Source organism: Andrena cerasifolii, chromosome 1, assembly GCF_050908995.1.
Source record: "Andrena cerasifolii isolate SP2316 chromosome 1, iyAndCera1_principal, whole genome shotgun sequence".
Lineage (NCBI taxonomy): Eukaryota > Metazoa > Arthropoda > Insecta > Hymenoptera > Andrenidae > Andrena > Andrena cerasifolii.
The window spans coordinates 32715326-32735576 of record NC_135118.1 but is presented as its reverse complement, the minus strand read 5'-3'; the positions used below and the strand labels follow the sequence as shown (position 1 = coordinate 32735576).

General features: G+C 43.1%; 1 protein-coding gene across 4 annotated transcripts in view; it reads left to right on the top strand.

Moving 5' to 3' along the window:
• Positions 1–20251, top strand: part of LOC143377201 (uncharacterized) — a 187819-nt gene that overhangs the window by 123028 nt on the left and 44540 nt on the right. Inside the window, exon 1 of one of the 4 annotated variants that reach the window (XM_076828278.1) lies at positions 11664–11909. The exons of the other annotated variants lie outside the window; for them this stretch is intronic. Coding sequence (XP_076684393.1) covers positions 11905–11909 — 5 coding nt within the window. The 5' untranslated portion in view covers positions 11664–11904. Of the gene's footprint in view, positions 1–11663; positions 11910–20251 lie in introns of those variants that run through there. 4 annotated transcript variants of the gene reach the window in all.

Sequence of the window (20251 nt, the reverse complement as noted above, 5' to 3'; positions counted from 1 at the left end):
AAAACAGTTTACAAGCTTAGACAACCAAAAATTTTGCTGCGAACTTTGCGTGCCTGGGGTCATGAGCGACCCCAAGATACCAGTTAAGGGTTAACGCGTTGACTGATGTCGAGGGATTTCGTAGCGTCTTATGTTAATAGTTACAAGACTTTTTGTGAAATAATAATTGGTAGGTAAGGAAGGATTAATTAAAAAGGAAGTGTATTCATCAGTTTGTACACAGTTTCATATAAATTTTCTGTTTAATAAATAATGCTAATTTGAAGTGTGTTCGTTAAGTTTATTGTAACTGAATAAGTATTAAAAATTCACACTACAACAGACACAATTTACCCTGCCGATTATAATTTGTAACACAAGCCATATACCCTATGTCCTTAAATTTAGAAAATTGGAAATATATAAATGAACAAACAATCTACGTGAATAGTAGAATTAAAAATTTGAACTAATGTATAATAAAAATGGAAATAATGGAAATATGGAATTAAAATAAAACTATATGCTCCACCCAGATCGCTCAGGGAAAAACCCTTATTCTATTATATCGTGTACAAAACAAAATATGGATCTTCTGATCCGATTAACCGGCTACTATAACAAGCAAACTTATATGCTGATGCAGATGATTTCTTTCATGAATCTGTGGACGTATTAAGGAGTAAATTGCACAGAATGCTAAGAGCGAATGATCAAAATAGCTGGTAATCCGTTAACGCGACAAAACTAAATTTAATAGTATACACTTTTACTAACACCCCTCACTTTTCACTTTCAATCTATTTTCTATGTATTTCTATTTTCATTTTCGTTCTCATTTTCATTCTCATGTTTCTCATTCTCGTTTTCTCATTCTCAGTTTCTCAGTCTCAGTTTCTCATTCTCAGTTTCTCATTCTCAGTTTCTCATTCTCAGTTTCTCATTCTCAGTTTCTCATTCTCGTTTTCTCATTCTCGTTTTCTCATTCTCGTTTTCTCATTCTCGTTTTCTCATTCTCAATTTCTCATTCTCAGTTTCTCATTCTCAGTTTCTCATTCTCAGTTTCTCATTCTCAGTTTCTCATTCTCAGTTTCTCATTCTCAGTTTCTCATTCTCAGTTTCTCATTCTCAGTTTCTCATTCTCAGTTTCTCATTCTCAGTTTCTCATTCTCAGTTTCTCATCCTCAGTTTCTCATCCTCAGTTTCTCATCCTCAGTTTCTCATTCTCAGTTTTTCATTCTCAGTTTCTCATTCTCCTTTTCTCATTCTCATTTTCTCATTCTCATCTTCATTTCTATTTTCATTGTGCATTTTTCATTTCTCATTACTCATTCTTCACCTCTATTTTTTCATTTTTCTCTCCATTGTTAAGTATAATTTGATATAGTATGCATATATGTAGTTATGTATCCTTGTTATATAATGGGTTCTAACCCGTTCATGATTAATAAATAAATAAATAAATAAATAAATAAATAAAATACTTAAACTAATTCGTCACAGATTGTTTCTTCAGCGTGCCCTGTTTTCGCGTGGATATTTTCTGTAGAGCTTCGAAACTATTGTCGCAGAGTCCTCGAAGATTTATTTCGAGATTAAACGGAAAGACCTGACCATATTTAAAGGGATATTTTTCAAAACTCTGCCCTATTTAAACTGTTAATTCCATCGTCTGCACATGTTCCCTTTCGAAATGATTTTCAACGCGTCTTAGCATCGATTATTCCTCCCTGCCCCACGTCGTCGGCCATGACACACGGTCCTGGACAAGCCAGCGGACCTGAGGAAAACCCTCCGCTTTGAAATATACCTTCGAACCTACCCTCTTCTTGGTTGCTCGCCGGATCCCTTATACCCACGCCCCCGCTCTGCATCATATTGAATATGGGATCCCATAAGTCGAGCGATAATGCAATATGCCGACGTCAGGTCCAGGGGGTTACCTTTCCAGCGATATGGAAGTAAGTTCACGCGAGGACTCTCTATTAAATCTGGATTTACCGCCGCCTTTTCTCGTCCTTCTGGTTGCTGAGCAGGCGGCTCGATGGATCGACGGTTTTTAATAACGATCCTCGGTGAAGATCTACTGGGGAAGGCAGAGGGGGTGGTTTTATGCGTCAGCTAGCTCCTCTTCTTCTCATCTTATTATTATTTGGTCGTTTGGGGGGGGGCAGGAACTAAATTTCTACCAGAATATGCATACATTCAAGTGTGTATGATCGAAGCATCGGGGAAGCTCAGAGAAAAATGCATTAAAAAATTGTGCAAATTATTACCTAAACTTTCTTGAAGTTATTCGACGAGAAGGAGATATTACTAAATATCAATGCCTAAATTTGCAATTCTTTACATAGTAATTCTTATTTTAATTCAAATTTGCGAAATGATTTTTGTCAACTCAAAGTTGCTCACTGTTCAGGTTCTTTTCTGTGAATTTTGTAGAATATGCGAAAATATAAAATGTGCTAATGTTTTTACCGGACACTGCATACACGAAGTGGCGGAGCATAACCATTGCGTTAAGACTCTGTAGAGTCTTGAAAGTGCATAAATAAATATTAAAGAATTTTAAGCGATCACTGTGGTGCTAGCCTGAGAACAAACACATGTGAAAGTGTCAGTATGGCTGTACCTAACTACATCTTGCTTGGAGAACGTTGGAAATAATTAGAAAAGGTCTCCCATTGAGCGACACTCGAGTTCAGATCGGAGACAATAGGTGATTAAGGATCTTTAACCTTAAAAAGGTTTTGTGGACGAGCAAGAAGTTGAAGCAATTTCTTTTCGTGGGAGGATGGGAATTTCACTAGACGAATAGTGTTAGAAATGACAGCGAAGTTAGATAAGTTATACGTGTTTCTTTTATAGCGGCCCGTTTTCATATTTAGGGGGTGAAACCAACCCCCACAGTTATAAGATTTTCAGGTGTTTATCGCCGATTGCTTTGGTTTTTGGATATGGTTTAGAGAACCGAAAAATAAGAAACACGTGTCTTTTTATTTTGGCCCATTTGCATGTTTAGGGGGTGAAACCACCCCCCAAAGTTCATAGGAATAGTCGGTGTCCGCTACGGACTGGTTTGGTTTTTGGATATGTTTTAGAGGACCGAAAAATAAGATATACGTGTTTTTTTATAGCGGCCAATTTTCATATTTAGGGGGTGAAACTACTCCCCAAAGTTATAAGATTTTCAGGTGTTCGTCTCCGATTGCTTTGGTTTCTGGATATATTTTAGAGGACTGAAAAATACGAGATACGCGCCTTTTTATTTTGGCCTGCTTGAATGTTTAGGGGGTGGCGCCACCCCCCAAAGTTCATAAGAATAGTTGGTGCTCGCCTCCGATTGCTTTGAATTTTAGACATGTTTTAGAGTGCCGAAAAATAAGAAACAGGTATCTTTATTTCGGCCTGTTTGCATGTTTAGGGGGTGAAACCACTCCTCAAAGTTATATGGGTCCTCTAAAACGTATCTAAAAACCAAAGCAATCGGAGGCGGGCACCAACTATTCTTATGAACATTGTTGGGTGGTTTCACCCCCTAAACATTCAAGCAGGCCAAAATAAAAAGAGACGTATTTCTTATTTTTCGGTTCTCTAAAACATATCCAAAAACCAAAGCAATCGGAGATGAAAACCCGAAAAATCTTATAACTTTGGGGAGTAGTTTCACCCCCTAAATATGAAAATTGGCCGCTATAAAAAAACACGTATATCTTATTTTTCGGTCCTCTAAAACATATCCAAAATTCAAAGCAATCGGAGGCGGACACCTGGGAACCTCCCCTTGCAAGTCCCCTGCAACCTGCAAGAAGCTTACCTCCAGGTCTAATTACCATTTAAAAAATACCTTCCAAATTAATAACCGTCTCAACAACTCTCCAAAGACTCCAGACCTAAGCTTCGATCTCATCGCCTTCGCTTTACAATCCCAAAGACGCCAATCTTGCAAAACACCTTAATCCCACCGACAAAATTACAAATTCAAAGACATCCCGCAGCTAAAAACCACTGAAAATCCACTTCATCACAAAAACCCTGACGACCTACCACAGACCTAGTTCTAACCGTCCGCAAGACGCCATCGTTTCAATTAACAGCGTCCCCCCTGCGCCATTATATCAATCACGGGGTAGATTACGTATTCGTTCCTGATCGCGGAGGATCGGTGATTTACGATCGACGCGGCTGTGCCTCTTTTCTCATCGTAAATCCTGGCAGGCTGTCGTGTCTTTATGGTTTACGGATTCCGTGGCACCGATCTGCACACGCCACGCGGCCGTAAAAGTAGCTGGCTGGCTCTCTTTCTCTCCTTTTTATCCGGGCATCGATCGATCGGGAGAGAGTCGCCTGGTCGAAAGCCACTTCCGATATTCCGCTCGTATTTCACGCGTCCTCTCGTAAGCAGCTGCTTTTCAATGCCCGGAGAAAGGGGGGCGCAGTTAGTTCGTCCCGAATAGTAGACAACCACCCCTCTTTAGGGTGTGCGAGTGAATTTTACGTGTTACGCGGCGACCGAGTTCCCAGAGGAGGATCAATTAATCGTGAGTGGTAGGTTTCCAAACGCCTCGCTCCGGTATATGTGTCAGTATCATGCGATGCCCCAATTAATATTGGAGGGTGAGGATTTCGAGGGAAAGAGTGTCACTGTGATGTTTGGAATGTTTGGGGATGGTGGCGGGTGAATGGGATCGAATTCACGCGAGGGTGACACGTTGAGGATGACCAGTGGCTGAATATTGTGAGAGGTAGTGGTAGGTTTTTGTTAAGGAAACATTGTCCGTTTAAGAATACGCGAAATGGTCATTATCATGGTGAGGATTAATTGAAAATTGGTGCTCGGTAGCTATGAAAAGTATTTCTTTTTCAATTAATTACAAAGAAATAAATTGAAGCTTGGTCTTGTTATTTGACACAATGTTTGTTAAAAGACACTGCTTCTTTCGCCAAAAATTATTATTATTATTATTATTATTATTATTATTATTATTATATTTAACGAGAAATCCCTTAATATACAAGATATATACATAAAACAGAGCGTCTAGAACAAAAGTAAATATTAATTAATTCATTAATTAACCACACGTGAATTTGCTAAATGACTAAATAATCTCGCGCGAAAAGAGCTGAGCGAGCCTATGAAGGGGTCAACCTCATTAAACTGCTGATTAGCGTACCGCATAGCCCTATTAATAGGGTCAATTGTGTAGTAAGAGTACAACGGCAGCTTATGGGCGAAAAGAGGTTTTTTCCGCAAGTGCCTCTCCGGGGCATTCAAACTAATTAACTCAATTAGGTGCATCATAGATGGCGCTACAGATGGATCATATAAAGATGCTTTTTAAAAAAAGTTTACTTTATTTCTTTGCAATTAATTGAAAAAGCAAGGCTTCATTTTCGACAAAATTGAGTCCTATCTGGGATGCTAGGAATAAGGTGATTTTTGGAAAATTTTTTCTAAGAAACTGTTAAGCGGATCATTTCCAAACTTTCAGGGTATTTCAGTTCACATTCAAACAATAAAAGATATTTTTTTCGCTAGAAAGTGTTCGGTAGAAATGGAGATGTAACAGCAGGTTCGAAATCTAATTTCAGTTTTTTCTTTTGCAAACTATATGAGCGTAGTTTCCGTTAAAACGTCCCCGTTTTTCAAAACATGTCCATAAAGAGGAAAAACAGGGCTTTATCCTCCTATTTTTTCCAAACTTTTAAAAAGGTGCCTTCAACTATAAAATTGCATTTGTTTAGAACAATTACTAAATAAATGGTCAAATATTCGTTTTTATTAAGTGAAATAATTTTTATTAGGTACTCTTATATCTGCACTGTAAGCACCCAAAAGGTCATTTTTATCAGTGTATTAGTTCAACAGTTATAATTTTTGGAAAAATAGTAAACACTATATTTCAAAAAGCTGTAACATCCACAATTTTTGACATTTCGAAAAATCCTTCGAGATATGTTTATATACCCCTAGAGACTACAACATATCCAAGTTGCGCCAAAATCTGAAACGTTACTCCGAAAAGTGTCCGACTTCGCGTGGAATGACCCTAATACCTCTCCAGCAACCCAAGGATCTCACCAAATCCTCAGAATAATTTTCAAGAAGTATTCCGTACTCCCTTCCACCTCCTCCGAGTCAACTATCCTCCCACTCCATTCGGAATGTCCGCTCCAGGCCCCCTATGGGTCCCCTACAGGTGGACGCCTAATTCGTCGTGTACAAGGGCTTATCTCCGGTCCAGTCTCGCCTCGATAACGTTCCAGCTTAAATTCACCGTTGCCCCCAGGCAGACAACGGCTGATTTAAGGGCCCCTTCGCGTCGCCCATCCTCGATCCACTGTACAGGCGCGCGCGACCCCGTGCTCGCCTGGAGGGGTGAAAAGCCTCCCCCCTCCCCTAACGTAGAGGCGTATGCCACCGGTAGAGATAGTCGACCGTGATAAGCTAAATGCTCGACTCCCCTATATTACAGCTTAGGCTGGTCTGAGAGCCGCCCGAAGCGTAAACCGAACTAACGCTGGTTACAGCCACCGGTGAGACAGATCGTTCGGGGGCTGGGGAATCAGGCCTCCGCGGTACCACTCCCGGTAGGATCGCCGTCAGATAAACGGGTGTCCTTCCCTGTTGATACCTGGCCACGCTTCCAGGTGGCCCTTCACCGTGGACTCTGTCGCGTGGACCCCGCTTGGATCGGCGTCGTATTTTTTTTAGGGGCGGCGTTAACCACCATCAAGGGGAAAATGTAGATCGCTGATACCGTGTTGCTTTGGGGGAGACTGTTGCAACGTTCGCGGGATTTCTGCGGGTTTCTAATGTCGGCTGGTGGATTTTGTGAAATTTTGAAGGAGGGGTTGATAACGCGGGCCTGATAGCGGCGAATTTTTATTCATGTTTTAGCTGTTTTTAATTTTAATATATATTTTTGCATGCCGAAATCGAAGACAATAAACATTTTATACGTCGTTTCATTTTTCACTATTAATTTCATTTATAAAAACGTCCAAGCAAGTTGCACAAAAACAGCATTTGATGCAGCAAATCTGAGATTATGTTTGCATTTGGAAGTCAAAATTCTAGTAAAACCAGCATACGTTTGTAGAAACGTTTTTCTGACCCTCAATTTTGGAACTCTGTATAATCGAATAATTTGATTGGTAAAGCAGCGTTCAGTATTTTACGAATTTGGGGATTTTGAGTGTTAATATTCGTCGACATTGAAGTTCACTTTGTTTAATATATGAATTTGATTACTCGAGTTGTTTTGGACTTTATTAGAGGTATTTTTTTTAAATAAATTTTTTAAGGAACTTGCATTTCAAAATTCAGAAACCTGTGGATTTTGGGGTAGAATTTTGGGGGTTCCAATTTTATAAAATTGGCGACACTTAGAATATTACTTCTCCCAGTTTCTAAAATCTTAGGTGCGAAACAGTTTCCCTTCTGGAAATGACGAATCCTAGTGGAATTTAAAATTTTCCAAAGTCGCTCCTTGAAAAATATGAAACGCTCGCTTGGCAGACCGAAATTCGGAAAGGAACGGTTCGCAGGGCGCGGGAGCGTGAACGAGGCACCCGCAGGCAGGATATGCGGGGGACAAGTTGCGGCGTTATCTGAAATTTAGGGGTGCAGCTTCGGCGGAAATTGAGCCAAGGCCGTGGCGGAAATTCCCCCACGCCCCCGTGGGAGGCGTACCATAAATTGAAGAGGCTGCGTTTGAATCGAAGCGTGCCCCTTCGACGCGAAAATTGAGTTAAACACGCCCCTTTACGCGGGAATCTGACGTCTAGTTCTGTGGAAAGCTCTAAATTGATCTACTTACAACGCTTGTGACGAACCCTTGTGCGTTCTGATTCCCCCGAACTAAACGCGTGCGCAGGAATATAAAAACATTTATATTACGTAAAGTGAATAAAAATATTGTGTTGGAGAATTCAGTAGCTTTCGAATAAGAAGGGAAATTCTGGGAAATAAATTCACATAGGGGGTTGATTTCAATTTTTTCGAACGAACACTGGTCAGCTGACGAATAAAGTGTTTGATTAAAACACTTAAAATCGTAGAATATTGTATATCTACGAATTTTAGTAAGAAATGATTATATTCAGAAGAAAATTTATTATCCATGTATTTATTACTTTGGAAAGTAAGGGACAAGTGAAGGACGACCACGACCTAAGTGGTTCTCTCCAGAATTGATTGGGGTAATCAGGAGGAAAAAATATGCCCATCGAGTTCACAAAAGAACGAATTCTTATAATGACTACCTTAACTTCTCTAGCCTGCGCTCTGTGTGCAAGGAGGTTTCCAAACAGTGCTATATGAGATATGTTCAAAGCATCGAATCTTCGATGCAAGCCAATATCAAATCCTTTTGGGGCTTTGTTAATGCTAGACGCCGCTACCACGGTCTTCCAAATACTATGCACAACGATATTACAACAGCTAGTTGTAACCTAGATGACACCTCTATTGCAAACCTCTTTGCTTCATATTTAGGGTCTGTTTACGTTCCTAAACTGGCTAGTTACCCTGTGATCAATTCTGACAACCCTGTTTGCATTTCCGACTTGACTATCAATATTAGCGAGGTATTTTCCAAGCTTAATTCCTTGGACCTAAATAAGGGACCTGGTATTGGCGGGATTCCACCAATCTTTCTTTTATCATGTAGCTTTGTGTTAGCTCGTCCCCTATGGATTATTTTTAACAAATCTCTGTCAGCTGGAATTGTTCCTTCCTGCTGGAAAACGTTATGTATCCTTGCTATATAATGGGTTTTAACCCGTTTATGATAATAAATAAATAAATAGATAAACTTGTCACGTATTCATCGATGAATTCGTTTACAAACAGGGATTGTAACCCGCCCGGAGCGGGTTACTAGTAACATAAGACCGATTCGGCCGAAAAATGTGCAATCTTTATGAATTTTTTACTCAATGAATAACAAATATAATTCTGCAAAACTTTTTGCATAATATCCATCTACTTGTGCCCTGCTCAATTTTTCGGCCAGATGAGCAGAGCACCTCCTCTTAAGTGGCTGCTTGGACTAGACTGTCTTATGTTACTAGTAACCGGCTCCGAGCGGGTTATAATCCCTGTTTACGAGCTGTGGGACTCCTGTGAGAATGCAACCCGCCCGACCGTCGAGGCAGAGCGCCTCCATACCGTAAGGACGCTTGACCTCGCTCTGCATTCTGCGAATCTTTCTCTGCACTTTTTACCACGAATACCTTCTCGTGCTTCCCTTTAGCAACGTAGTACAATTACTACAATGCTTTTGTCCAGTTGAACCTTCAATTTTCGAGGATATCACAATAATTTTTCAAGTGTCCGGTAATCGAAAGCAGATTTGCGAATAGAAATGCAATTCTGTGAACTGTACCTTTACCACTCCCGCGAAGCCCCCTTCTCGATGTCTGCCGCGAGAGAAATGACGTATGCATAAGTAACGACGTGGATAAAGGTGACGTTCGCTTTTATGAACAAAGTTACTCGAATTATGCGTCAGTTCCTCTCCGGCGGCTTTTAATAAAGCCTTACCAGCCTGGTCGTACATTATTGTCGCTTTCCCGGAAGAACGAGTCTCATTAATTCGAAGAACTTTGGGGAAATTGTCGGACGAGTTGCCAAGTTAGCGTGTGCTAGAAACTGTTACCGACGGAGCATCGCTGTTGAGCTTCTTTACCGACTGAACGACTGTTCGCTCGAGTCGACGTTCTGCAAACTGAACAATCGTAAACACGGTAAACTTAACCTTCAAATTAGCTGCATATTTAGAACCATATCAAGGGAGTTACAAAATTACCAGATTCACGAAACATCGGTGTACCGTACAATCCCCAGATACGCTGAGCGCTGTGAGGTTAAACGAGCAGACAGGAAGCAGCTAACGCAGCGTGACTGGTCCAAAACTTTTAATTAAATGCAGGAAGTCGATGATATTTGCCAGGAGAGAATCGCGAACTCAGCAACAAGGAAGCACACTCGGCGCGCTGTGCTCGTGCACGCTCCCTTCAAGCATGCGCACAAGTGCGCCTCGAGTATGCAGTCAACAGTTAAGAGTCTTCCTTAAACACTTAGCACGCGTTTTAACCAGTCTCGTTCACAGTACTTCCCGCTGTATCCCTCCTCCCCTGTGCCCCGCAACTTTTTCTCCATCTACCTCCTTCGCAACCCACCTTCGCACACTTGCTCCTGTTACCGTTAGCACCTGTCCCTTTCCTTCTTTCCACCATTTTCCACGGTTTTTACTCTCGCTTTTTGCTCTCGCCGGGCCTCCTACTCGTTTTCATCTCCTGTTTCTCGGTCCTCCGTTCCCCTTCGCACTGTTGCTCTCCTTTATCTCTCTGGTCATTCCTCCACCTCCTTTTTTCCTTCGCCCCCCCCTCCCCTGCTTTCTCGTATTGCCTGCTCTCTCGTTAACCCCCCCCCCTTCTCTCACGCCGCCAGCCGGTTATAACCAAGTCTTCCAGCGAGGGCCATTTGTATCGGCGCGGAATCGAGGGTGCGAACTCGCTCTATGATGCTCCTTTGTATGCAAACAAGGTGCTTGCTTCTAAATTGGGTTGCAAGTCGGACCATCGTTAATTAATATATCTCGCGGTACGGCCGAATTAAGCCCGGCTACTACGGGTAGGCGCGCGCGGCCCCTGCCCTCTAGCGTCGCGGAACCCGTACAACCCCGGAGGATATGCCTGTAGGTCCGCTCGTCGGAACGACCGCCATGGGACTCGTACCAATCATAAACGGACCGTCGCCTCAGCGGTCGCTTACGGGACACTGGGTTCCGCGCGCGTGATCGGCCTGCCGAAGCTCACGAAAATTGGTGCGAATGAATTTTTATGCAACGTTCGCCTTCGTTAGAACCCATCGGAGCTTCTACGGTCCCTGGTTCGTTTAGGTGCACGGGGATTGAGCGAAGACAGTTATATAGACGGAGGAATTATTTAATACGTGGTATACCCACTTGGGCACGCTTCTGGGTCATTGGCGTAATGTAGGCGGTGTGTTATGCCGTCCCTAAGCGACGTGTCCAACGTTTCAAGCTCTTGACTGCTGCTCGTTCGAAAGCAAAGCGCTCGGTAAATCTCGGGTAACCATGAACTATATATTTCTTAAGAAATATTATTAAATCATACATACGCGAAAAATTATTTTCAATAGTTAGAGAATATTTTCTTTTGCAGTTTACATTTTAATTACTCACATTATTACGAACCATTATCCAGTCGATAAACATATGTATTCTAAAATATTCCAAACATTCAAGCTTCAAACTACTTGACATACTCGAACTGCTCGGTTCTCTTCGAGCCGCTCGAAAAAATTCGAGTTCTCGGTTCTACTCGAGCCGCTCGGTTCTCTTCGAGCTGGTCGAAAAAATTCGGGTTCTCTAACAGCAGTGAATTCGCTAATAGCAGTGAAAGGGTTATTGTTTCTGCGTCTACGGTCTCTGAATATTTTTTTACCCGATCGCGTTTATCTTCTTTAACCTCTCTAATTTCGAGGAAGACTCGAGGAAACCGCTACTAATGCGTATACCTTGTTACGTTCGTATATGTGTTCGCGAACGAGAGATCGTAGCACTGATAAAGCTCGGGCGAGCTTAGAGGTTAGAGAACCTGTTTGCCGCGGAGGGCGCCACGTGCAATTACGATCGGGCACGAAAAACCGTAACGCGATACCGACGCGTGTAATTCGAGACGCGGGGACCGTTCGAGGGGAGATTAAAAAATGCAATTTGTGCCTAACGAAAAATACGAGCGCCGCGGTCGCGTAAACGCCACGAGATGCGGGCAGGAGCTGGCTTCTGCCACTGGTAACTCGAACGGTGACCGAGGTGGGGGCTATTAAGCGCGGGAAAGAGAGACAGGGAAGCGTGACCGTGCTTTGAAATTCCATTACCGAACGTGATGAGGTCAGTGCACGAGGCGATTCATTAGGTGCTATATTTTCTCCGCGTTTCTACCTACGTCGGCATGCCCCGCAGGGGGGATACCCTCCGGCCATATTTTCCGTCCGCGCGCTTCGGCCAGCGCCGGGAAAAGGGTCAAGACTACCGAGTATTTTGATTAACCTCCATTATTTTCGGAAGGAATCCCGTCGGCCGCGACTACACGTCGGGCCGCCAGAGGGGGCCCCGATCGAAAGCCAGAAACGAAAGACGAGAATTGGACGGGGAAAATGAAATACGTCCATGGGTTCTTTCGTATTTAGCCTCTTGTGGAGTATAATGAGCGTCAAGGAGTATTCGAAACTCGATCGCCCGAGGACATAGGTGGGCGTTACCGTAAAGTGGGCTCAACGTATTATCGTGACAGATTACGAAATATGTAATTTTCGGTTCTACCAAATGCAAAGCGGCTGGGTCACGTTTATGGGAGATTGTGCACGGAGTGTGCCTTAAGGCGGTACCGCCATTGTTCCATTTTGCCTATTAGAGCAGCGCTATTGTACCAAAATAGTTCACAGCTGGAGTGTCTAACAGAATTGTACATATTTATTTTTTTTTCGCATATTTACAAGTCGAAGAGTTAATGGGATTTGTAGGTTATTCAAAGACAATCCCCCAAAAAGCTGCGAGTTTCATTCCCCCACTCGAGGAAAGAACCACAGCCACTGTAGACGTTGCACTGAAATATGAATACTTTTGATTTCCTGCCCCCCTCCCGGGGGAGGGAGTCCCTTCGCCCGCAGATGCTACCAGAGTTCGCGACAACCAGTTCCAGCGAGTCATAAATACCTAGGACGATCCTCGCAGGAAGGGTTTTCTGCGACCCTAAATCAAGGTCAGCGTCGTCCCGTGTGTCGTCGTTGCTCCTTCTTCTCTTTCACCTCCTCCCGGCTCCTCGAGTCCTTGGCAGTCTGAGGGATATGATTTAGTACTTTTGACGGGATTAATAATTTCCAGCGGCAGGGAGGTAGCAGATGTCCCGACATTTTCGCACCCCATTCGCGTCTTCTCCAGGCATCGTCGCCTCCTAGCGTTACCCTATCGTCGCCTTGCTTCATCTCACGCAGTTGCGTCTGGTTGCAGGCCACCGTAAATCTGTCACAGTCCCTATGACGAATTTAGGTACCTCGATGCCCCCTGACGCGGCTCCCTTTCACATTTTTCACCTGCGACGCCCTCTTTTAGGGGTGCCGCTGTCGGGCGACCCGGCAGGTAAAATCGAGGTGGGAACAAACGTCCATCGTGGAGAGTATATTTCGAGAGTAAGAGGGGAATAGAATTTTTGGGAATGTGCATTCCCAGATTAATTGTAAAGGAAAATTGAATTTTGGGGGAGGTGCATTTCGAAATTAATTGTAAAGGGGAAATTGGATTTTGGGGGAGGTGCATTTCGGAGATTAAATGGCAAGCGGGAAATTGGATTTTTGGAGAAGAAGATTTGGGTGTATAGGTGTAATTTCGGGGGAAAGCGGGAATAATATAATTCTTCGCCGAACCGTGCACTTCGAAATGAAATATTCAGGGGCGATTGAAATATCAAATTTGAGGCACCTTTTTGGGGGAGTAGTCGAGATTAGTAATATTTCTATAATGACGGCAATTTGTAATTGGAATCCTTTCTTATATAATTAATTTTTCCACTGCTTTATTTATGACTGAAGTGGAGGAGATTCCAATCTAGTAACTTTTAGAGTAAGGAAGGGGAGAGGAGCTCTGTCGTCGGCTACAGTTTCGTTCCAGTCCTTTTCGGTAGGTCAGGTCGGAAGTTCGTGGAAATAATCATTCAGACGGTGCTTCTTGTTAACATCACTGGTAGCGCTCCAAGCTTGGACCCGCACCGCGCGTTGACAATGAGCCCGATACCGATCTGTGAAGTAGGCGTGGGTAACAATACCAGTGACAAGCGTGTTACGCCTGTGCGAACACGATTTAACACCGGCAACGTGTCTGTATCGTTCTTTTAATCTGAAGACAGATTTCTATCTGCTTGACGAATGATTTCCTCGTGGACTGATTTCTCTTATACCTGACGACTGGTTCCATTCACAGCAACGTTCTACGACTGTTATTATTATGCTTCGCTATTACTATATATTAAGTAAAGTTTTGTTATAAATATTACATTATCCCCATAAAAAACATCAGAAATGTAAAAAAATTACGCCAAGTACATGAAATCAAATAAATCACAAAAAATAGGAGATAATAATAATTATAAAATAAAAAAAGATGTGAAATCAAAATCAGCTGCATGTAGATAAAGGTACTGATAAATACAAATAAATATTTTAATACGAATAAATATTTTATTCAAAATACAGGCTAATATGGTACTCAGTTCCCCATCTAGAGTAATTTCAGTGCCTCGATTTCCCCGGATCGGTATTGGGGACTAGAACAGTCTCCGCGACGAGGAAAAGTCCCTAGAAAGTGCGAGCGAAATCCCCAGGCGGGGGTATTCGCGCGAGACGTCGAGGGATATTATTACCAGCGGGGTAACCATAACTCTTATACGTGATCAAGAATCATTTATTAATTTTCCATCCCGAGAGACAATTTCTGAAGTCGATCGCCCGATCGGCCCGCCCTCTGTAATTTCATCTATACACACGCAATCGGCGTCCGTGAATAACCGCGTCGCTTTTTCTTTCCAGAAAGAAAAGGAAACCTAGGGACTTCCAAGGACGAGAGTAAATACGTCTCTCTCTCGAGGTTATCGCCTTAAACCATTCGTGCTCGACTTAGTAACGAATGCAGTGTGCCCGAACGTAATCGCGATAAATCTCCCTCCTTGTCATAAATCATCCGCTCCTTTATTTTTTTTCCCCCAAGAAATCTGCATTCAACGTCACGGACTTGCTGTCCCTTCACATTCCTTAATGGCGCGAGATTAAATTGGACCCGTTTTCGTTGTTTCCAATGCAGCGACGTATAATAATGCTCAAGGTTACAGGAGATGTGAAATGAAATCTATATTAAGCATCTGCCGCCCATTGGAAACAGACTTGAGTAATGCTCGATGTACCAAAGCGCCAATGCAGCTTCAATTCCAACACCTACCACACCCTGTACTTTGTCCTTCACTTCAGACCTCGTGTCACCTTGAAAATTATCATCACATTCTCCTCCATTTCATTACCATGCCGTTTAAGAGCTTCAACCCGCGAGCAATAATAACAAGAAGACATTTTGTACGTAAATTGGGATTTAAGTTGGTTCACTGATGCTTCACATTTTTCACCGACGCCGCGCCTAGGGTAGATGTCCCAATTACCGTGCCTTTATGCTTAAAGAAGCCGTACAAAAAAACTCGCATAAATAAATAAGGAGAGAATTTTTTTTAATTAATTTAAACTATTAATGTATGTGTTACAAACGAGAAGGTTGCATTTTTAAACAATTAAAGCATAGTAAAAAAAAATTAAAAAATGCATATGAAGATTTCGATGGATTTACACATACTTTACACAAGTGAATAAATTAATAATTATCATGATTTGCACTTATGTAAAGTGTTTATTATATCATAAAAGGTTCAAATTTTATGAAAAACTAGCAAAATGAGCACTTTTGATACGTTTTCGTATTTTTAAAGTGAATCCGGTAATTGGGACAGGAATTTAACGCTTGTCCCTATTACCGTGCCCCTCGAATCCCACTGGCTCCCTCTGTAACTGCTAAACCTAACCTTACTTTCGCTTCTCGGAACGGGTAAACAGAAATTTATATTTGCGTACTTTGCTTTTGTAACGAAAAGGTCGTATTAAAATTACATAATAACACCTTTCGTAGAGCGAAAAAATATTTTGAACAATTCAAAGTTCAAAGACGTAACCTAACCGCGGGAACGCTATTAAAAAAAGTGCACGGTAATTGGGGGCACGGGAATAGGAACAACGTATTTTTCGGGGCACGGTAATTGCGACAAAAACATATATTACTATTTCAATTTAAAAAAATATGAAAAATTAACATTTTCAACCCGAAAAAAATGCTCTAATAAAGAGAAAAGTTCAAAACACCAATATAAATTTTCACCAAGCAAAATTAAAGTAAGAGAAGTCAGCAATGAATTCCTTCGCGAGCAAGTCGGCGTCAAAGCACGGTAATTGGGACATCTACCCTATGCACCGGCGGACTCGCGGGCCCAGCCTAACCCCGTCGGGACAGCGACATCTGCAATCGACGGTAACGAATGTAACGACGTGAAATCGAGTGTTCCGTAATACAAGCCGCTGTAACCTTCCGAAAAAACAATTCCCCGAAGTCACGCCAGCTGATTGCCCGTAATTCCAGCGCCGTGGCCGCAGTCGTGTTCCCGAATAAAGACCTTTCCGAGAAGAAAGGGGGCCCAAGGACAGCCCCGAGCGCGATTCGAGGCACGCTACCGCCGCGAAGGAATCACCTCCGCGCAAAAGCCGCTGCGAGCGCAAACCTTAAGTGCGTATACCCGAAGAAATGACGCGCGCAGCCGGAGGGGCGGTGGCGGGGAGCGGGGATGCCGCAGGAGGTGGTGGGGATAAGAGACGCGCATTCAGTTGGAGCGACGCGCAGGTTGTTCTGGATCCCTGGCAATAGCCTTTCAATTCTCCCATTCTTACATACCAACCCTTCTTAACTCCTCGACGTTTTCATTTCCTTACATTCTCCAATTACACCTGACTTCCACCACCAAACACGCTAAATACAGGTCACTTTCCAAAGGAGATTACAAGTACGATAGGAAAGAAGGATATTATAGGTCCTGCATTATTTTTTGCTTAGAAAAACGGACTCATCCATGCGTATCCAAACTACAGTATCACGTGAGCTGGAATCGTGAAGCGTGTTTTAAGTAATCCTCTAGTTACAGATGGCGCAGGGTGTACATACGAGGCGTGTGACGAGCGTTCGCTTGGGCCGGGGAGAGGGGGATTGGTGCGACAGATCGTTGGAGATAATCGATATTTCTGAGAGCTAATTTCCGGCAATGTTCGGGACGATTCGGAGCGTTTGTCATACGTTCCCGAAGCGATTCGAAGCGTCTTGAGGCCATCGCTACCCCGGGCAGGCGCGGTAATAGAGGCCAGGTAGGCGGGTCGGCGCGCACGAAAAGTAGGGCCCCGCGGCTCCGGGGGAACGTTTTTCTCTAAATTACAGCTCCGCTCTCGACTCGTTTCTTCTCCAGCGAGCCTTTCCCGCGAACCAGCCGCAGCCAGCTCGTCCGGCCACTACCTGAATTCCCGATTTCTCTGGCGTTCGCCAGCCCTGGCAAGAAGCAAAAGAACAAACTGGCGCCATTGTCGGCGTGTTCCTCCGCTACTAGGTAAACGCGACCTGACCCCTCTCGATTCGCTATAGAAATCACTGTAACCAAAGACACGACAAATCACCGGAAACAAGGAACCCCTGAATTACCGACTCTCAATTCATCTCTCGGTTAAACTTTGAGGTTAGGTTCGCCGGTAGTTGCTTAAAAAAAACGCTATATCGACGTCTGTACGGAATCTTTGATGCGTGGCAAGCCACGAATGGAATGTTGCTTCTTTTTAACTGCCACATATAGGGTGTTCCAAAACACACGGTGCAATCGAATCAAATTACTAATCCCTTCTGAAAAAAAAAATGAATCTATTCCGAAGTGATGGAACGGAATCTTGCTACGGAATGGAAGCCGAGTAGTGGGAAAGTTGTTTCGTAAGGTTCTATTAAGGAAAAGAGATCGTAGCATACCGCGTACATCAGTGTTTCCAGCGTGAACCCGAGCATCGTGCTAACAGCGCCAATTAGGAGAGGCGGGCCCGAGCGTGGAGGATTCTTGTACTGAAATACTGCGCGTGTGTCCCTGCGGCATTTAATTATATCGCGGTATTGAATCTCGGGCGTTTATCGATCGCTGTGTAACGGCGTGTCCCGGGCACGGAATTCTTAACGCATCGATGGCAGCCATTCATTAAGGGGCAACGCGCGTGGCAAACGATACTTCACGGCGACGCGAAATCGGACGGGCCTGGCCGATTCCGTTGGCCGCCTTGGACAGTGGTTTTCGCGAGATGTGTGTCCCGATGTTTATTGGACGAGATAGGTAAACCGGATCGCCAGGCCAGAGCTATCTTCCAGGAATGAAAATAGAGAAATAATCAGACGCCCCAGGACAAGGTTCACTGGGCGCAAATTTCCATCGTCCTGCCGCGCTACGGAAACCCCCTCCCCCTCTACTTCCCTCTCCCTCCGACGTTTCGTCTGTTGAACGTTGTCCGGCGATGAAATCGATCCAGATGGCGCAGCTGGAAAAAAATTGAAACGTCGCTTGTAAACGGTGGTTAATTAACGAAGCCGGGGTTAACCTGAATGATCGATGGGATTAACGAGGATGTAGAATATAGAGGAGGTAATGTTGTAGGTGGAAAGTAAGCGGAACCTTTAGGATTTATCAGGTGTTCCGCGATTATTTCACTTATCCCTGGCCGCGTTATCAGCAGCGTAACGAGACTATCGACACGCTTGTAATTATCGACGAGCCGTATCTAATCGATAATCGTTAGCAGCGCCCTTGCTTCGATCCCTCGAATCCGGTTCGCGGTAATTAGACGCTGACACTTGAACTTAACACTTCACGCGGGAATTTCAATTTCTTACTAATCTGTGACTAATTCCCCTAGTGGCCGTGCGTGCGTGGATAATCCGTAGATGACTTTCGGAATTATGGAATTAACAGAAGCGTTGCAGGTATTTTCCAAAGCAATTTAGCGGCAGGCTACCGTTACTTTTACCGACGGAGCTAGTGTTGGCTAGAACCGTGGTTTGTCAATCACTAGTGATCCGATTACGTTCATTCCCAATCACGGTGACTTTTCACAGTGATCCGTGATTTTCGTGATCGATTCTGATTGGTGCAGGCAGAACAGTGATTCGCGATTTTCGTGATCTGATTGGTGGAAAGCATAACTGCTCTTCGCACGCGCCACATAACCTCAATTTCTAATTTCACTTCAAAACATTCTCAAGTCCTCGCTGTGCTTATAGAATCTCGGTTGTTTATTTTGAACCAATGTAATCGTTCTTGATCTATTTAAATTAACGAATATTTCTTCACTTTAGTTAAAAAGTATAATGTATATGTGAATACTTTAGTCAATCAAATCAGTGCGTGCACACATTGACTATTTATTAGAGATCCCTATTTCACGCGTATTTAAATACACGTGCACACGTGTGTTAAACGTATCCGTACCTCAATCCGTGTATCTTTTAGTACACGGGTACCCGTGCACTATTTCACGTGTATTTAAGGGGTTATGCCTAGTCAGGCGGTCGAAAAGAGGCGAATATTTGTGAATTTTTTTTGAAGAAGCGAAAGCGTATATTTTTACAGAACTTTTTGCGCTTAAAAGGGCAACATTTAAAGAACATTTGGTAATTTTTTCGTAGAAAAATATTTACGTTTATAATAAAATAACATGCGACATCCAAGAAGCATTTTTAAAAAACAAAAAAGATTTCGTTAGTATATTAATGTATCCTCAGGTTGACGGAGAGAATTTTCCGAAATATTAAGTTAAAACAAAATGGCGGCTATTTAAAGTTGAAATCCTGATTTTTTCCTGCAAAAATTACGTGAATTTTCATTACAAGCTCACAAAAAAAAGTTTAAAAATCGACCTTTACTATTCTTTTCGCTATTCCAACCAACTACATTTTTTTTTCAAAACGTCGAAACGCATCAGTTAGCAAACTAATCCTTCTAACTTCTCAAAAAAACTCAAGTAGCTTGAACCAATTCTAAAAAAGTTATGCGATTTTAAAAACTGTCCGAATATTAATGCGAGCCACTGTAGCTGTGTTTTTAAATTTTCTTCGGCACTGTAGCCAACTAAGAAGTCACTAGGGAGTGTCGTCCCTGTTATATCTGCCATGAATAATCCCATAAGGTCCCAGATCAATTCTGAATGCCCGGATTAATACCTGTATCCTTTGTCTTTCTAATCTCGTTAACTTCTCGTCCTTTTTAATCCCATAATTCCTACCAGAATCGCCGGATTCCTTCCCAATCACACCTATACCCACGAGTCCTCCCAAGGAGACGAAGTTAGCAGCAACGAAACGACCAGCCGGAGCGCTGATGGGCAGTTGGTCCTGGGCAACGCCTGCCCCTCGAATGAACTCACGTAGGTACGAGAGTATGCCCATCCGCAGCCCATCGGGAGATGGATTCCAACCTACAATCTGCATAATTCCCCGCCTCGGATTTCCTTATCCCTTTGCGCCAGTTCGCTCGCTGGCTCGCCCGATGGAACTTGGCTTCCATTAACGGCTCCTCCTTTTTT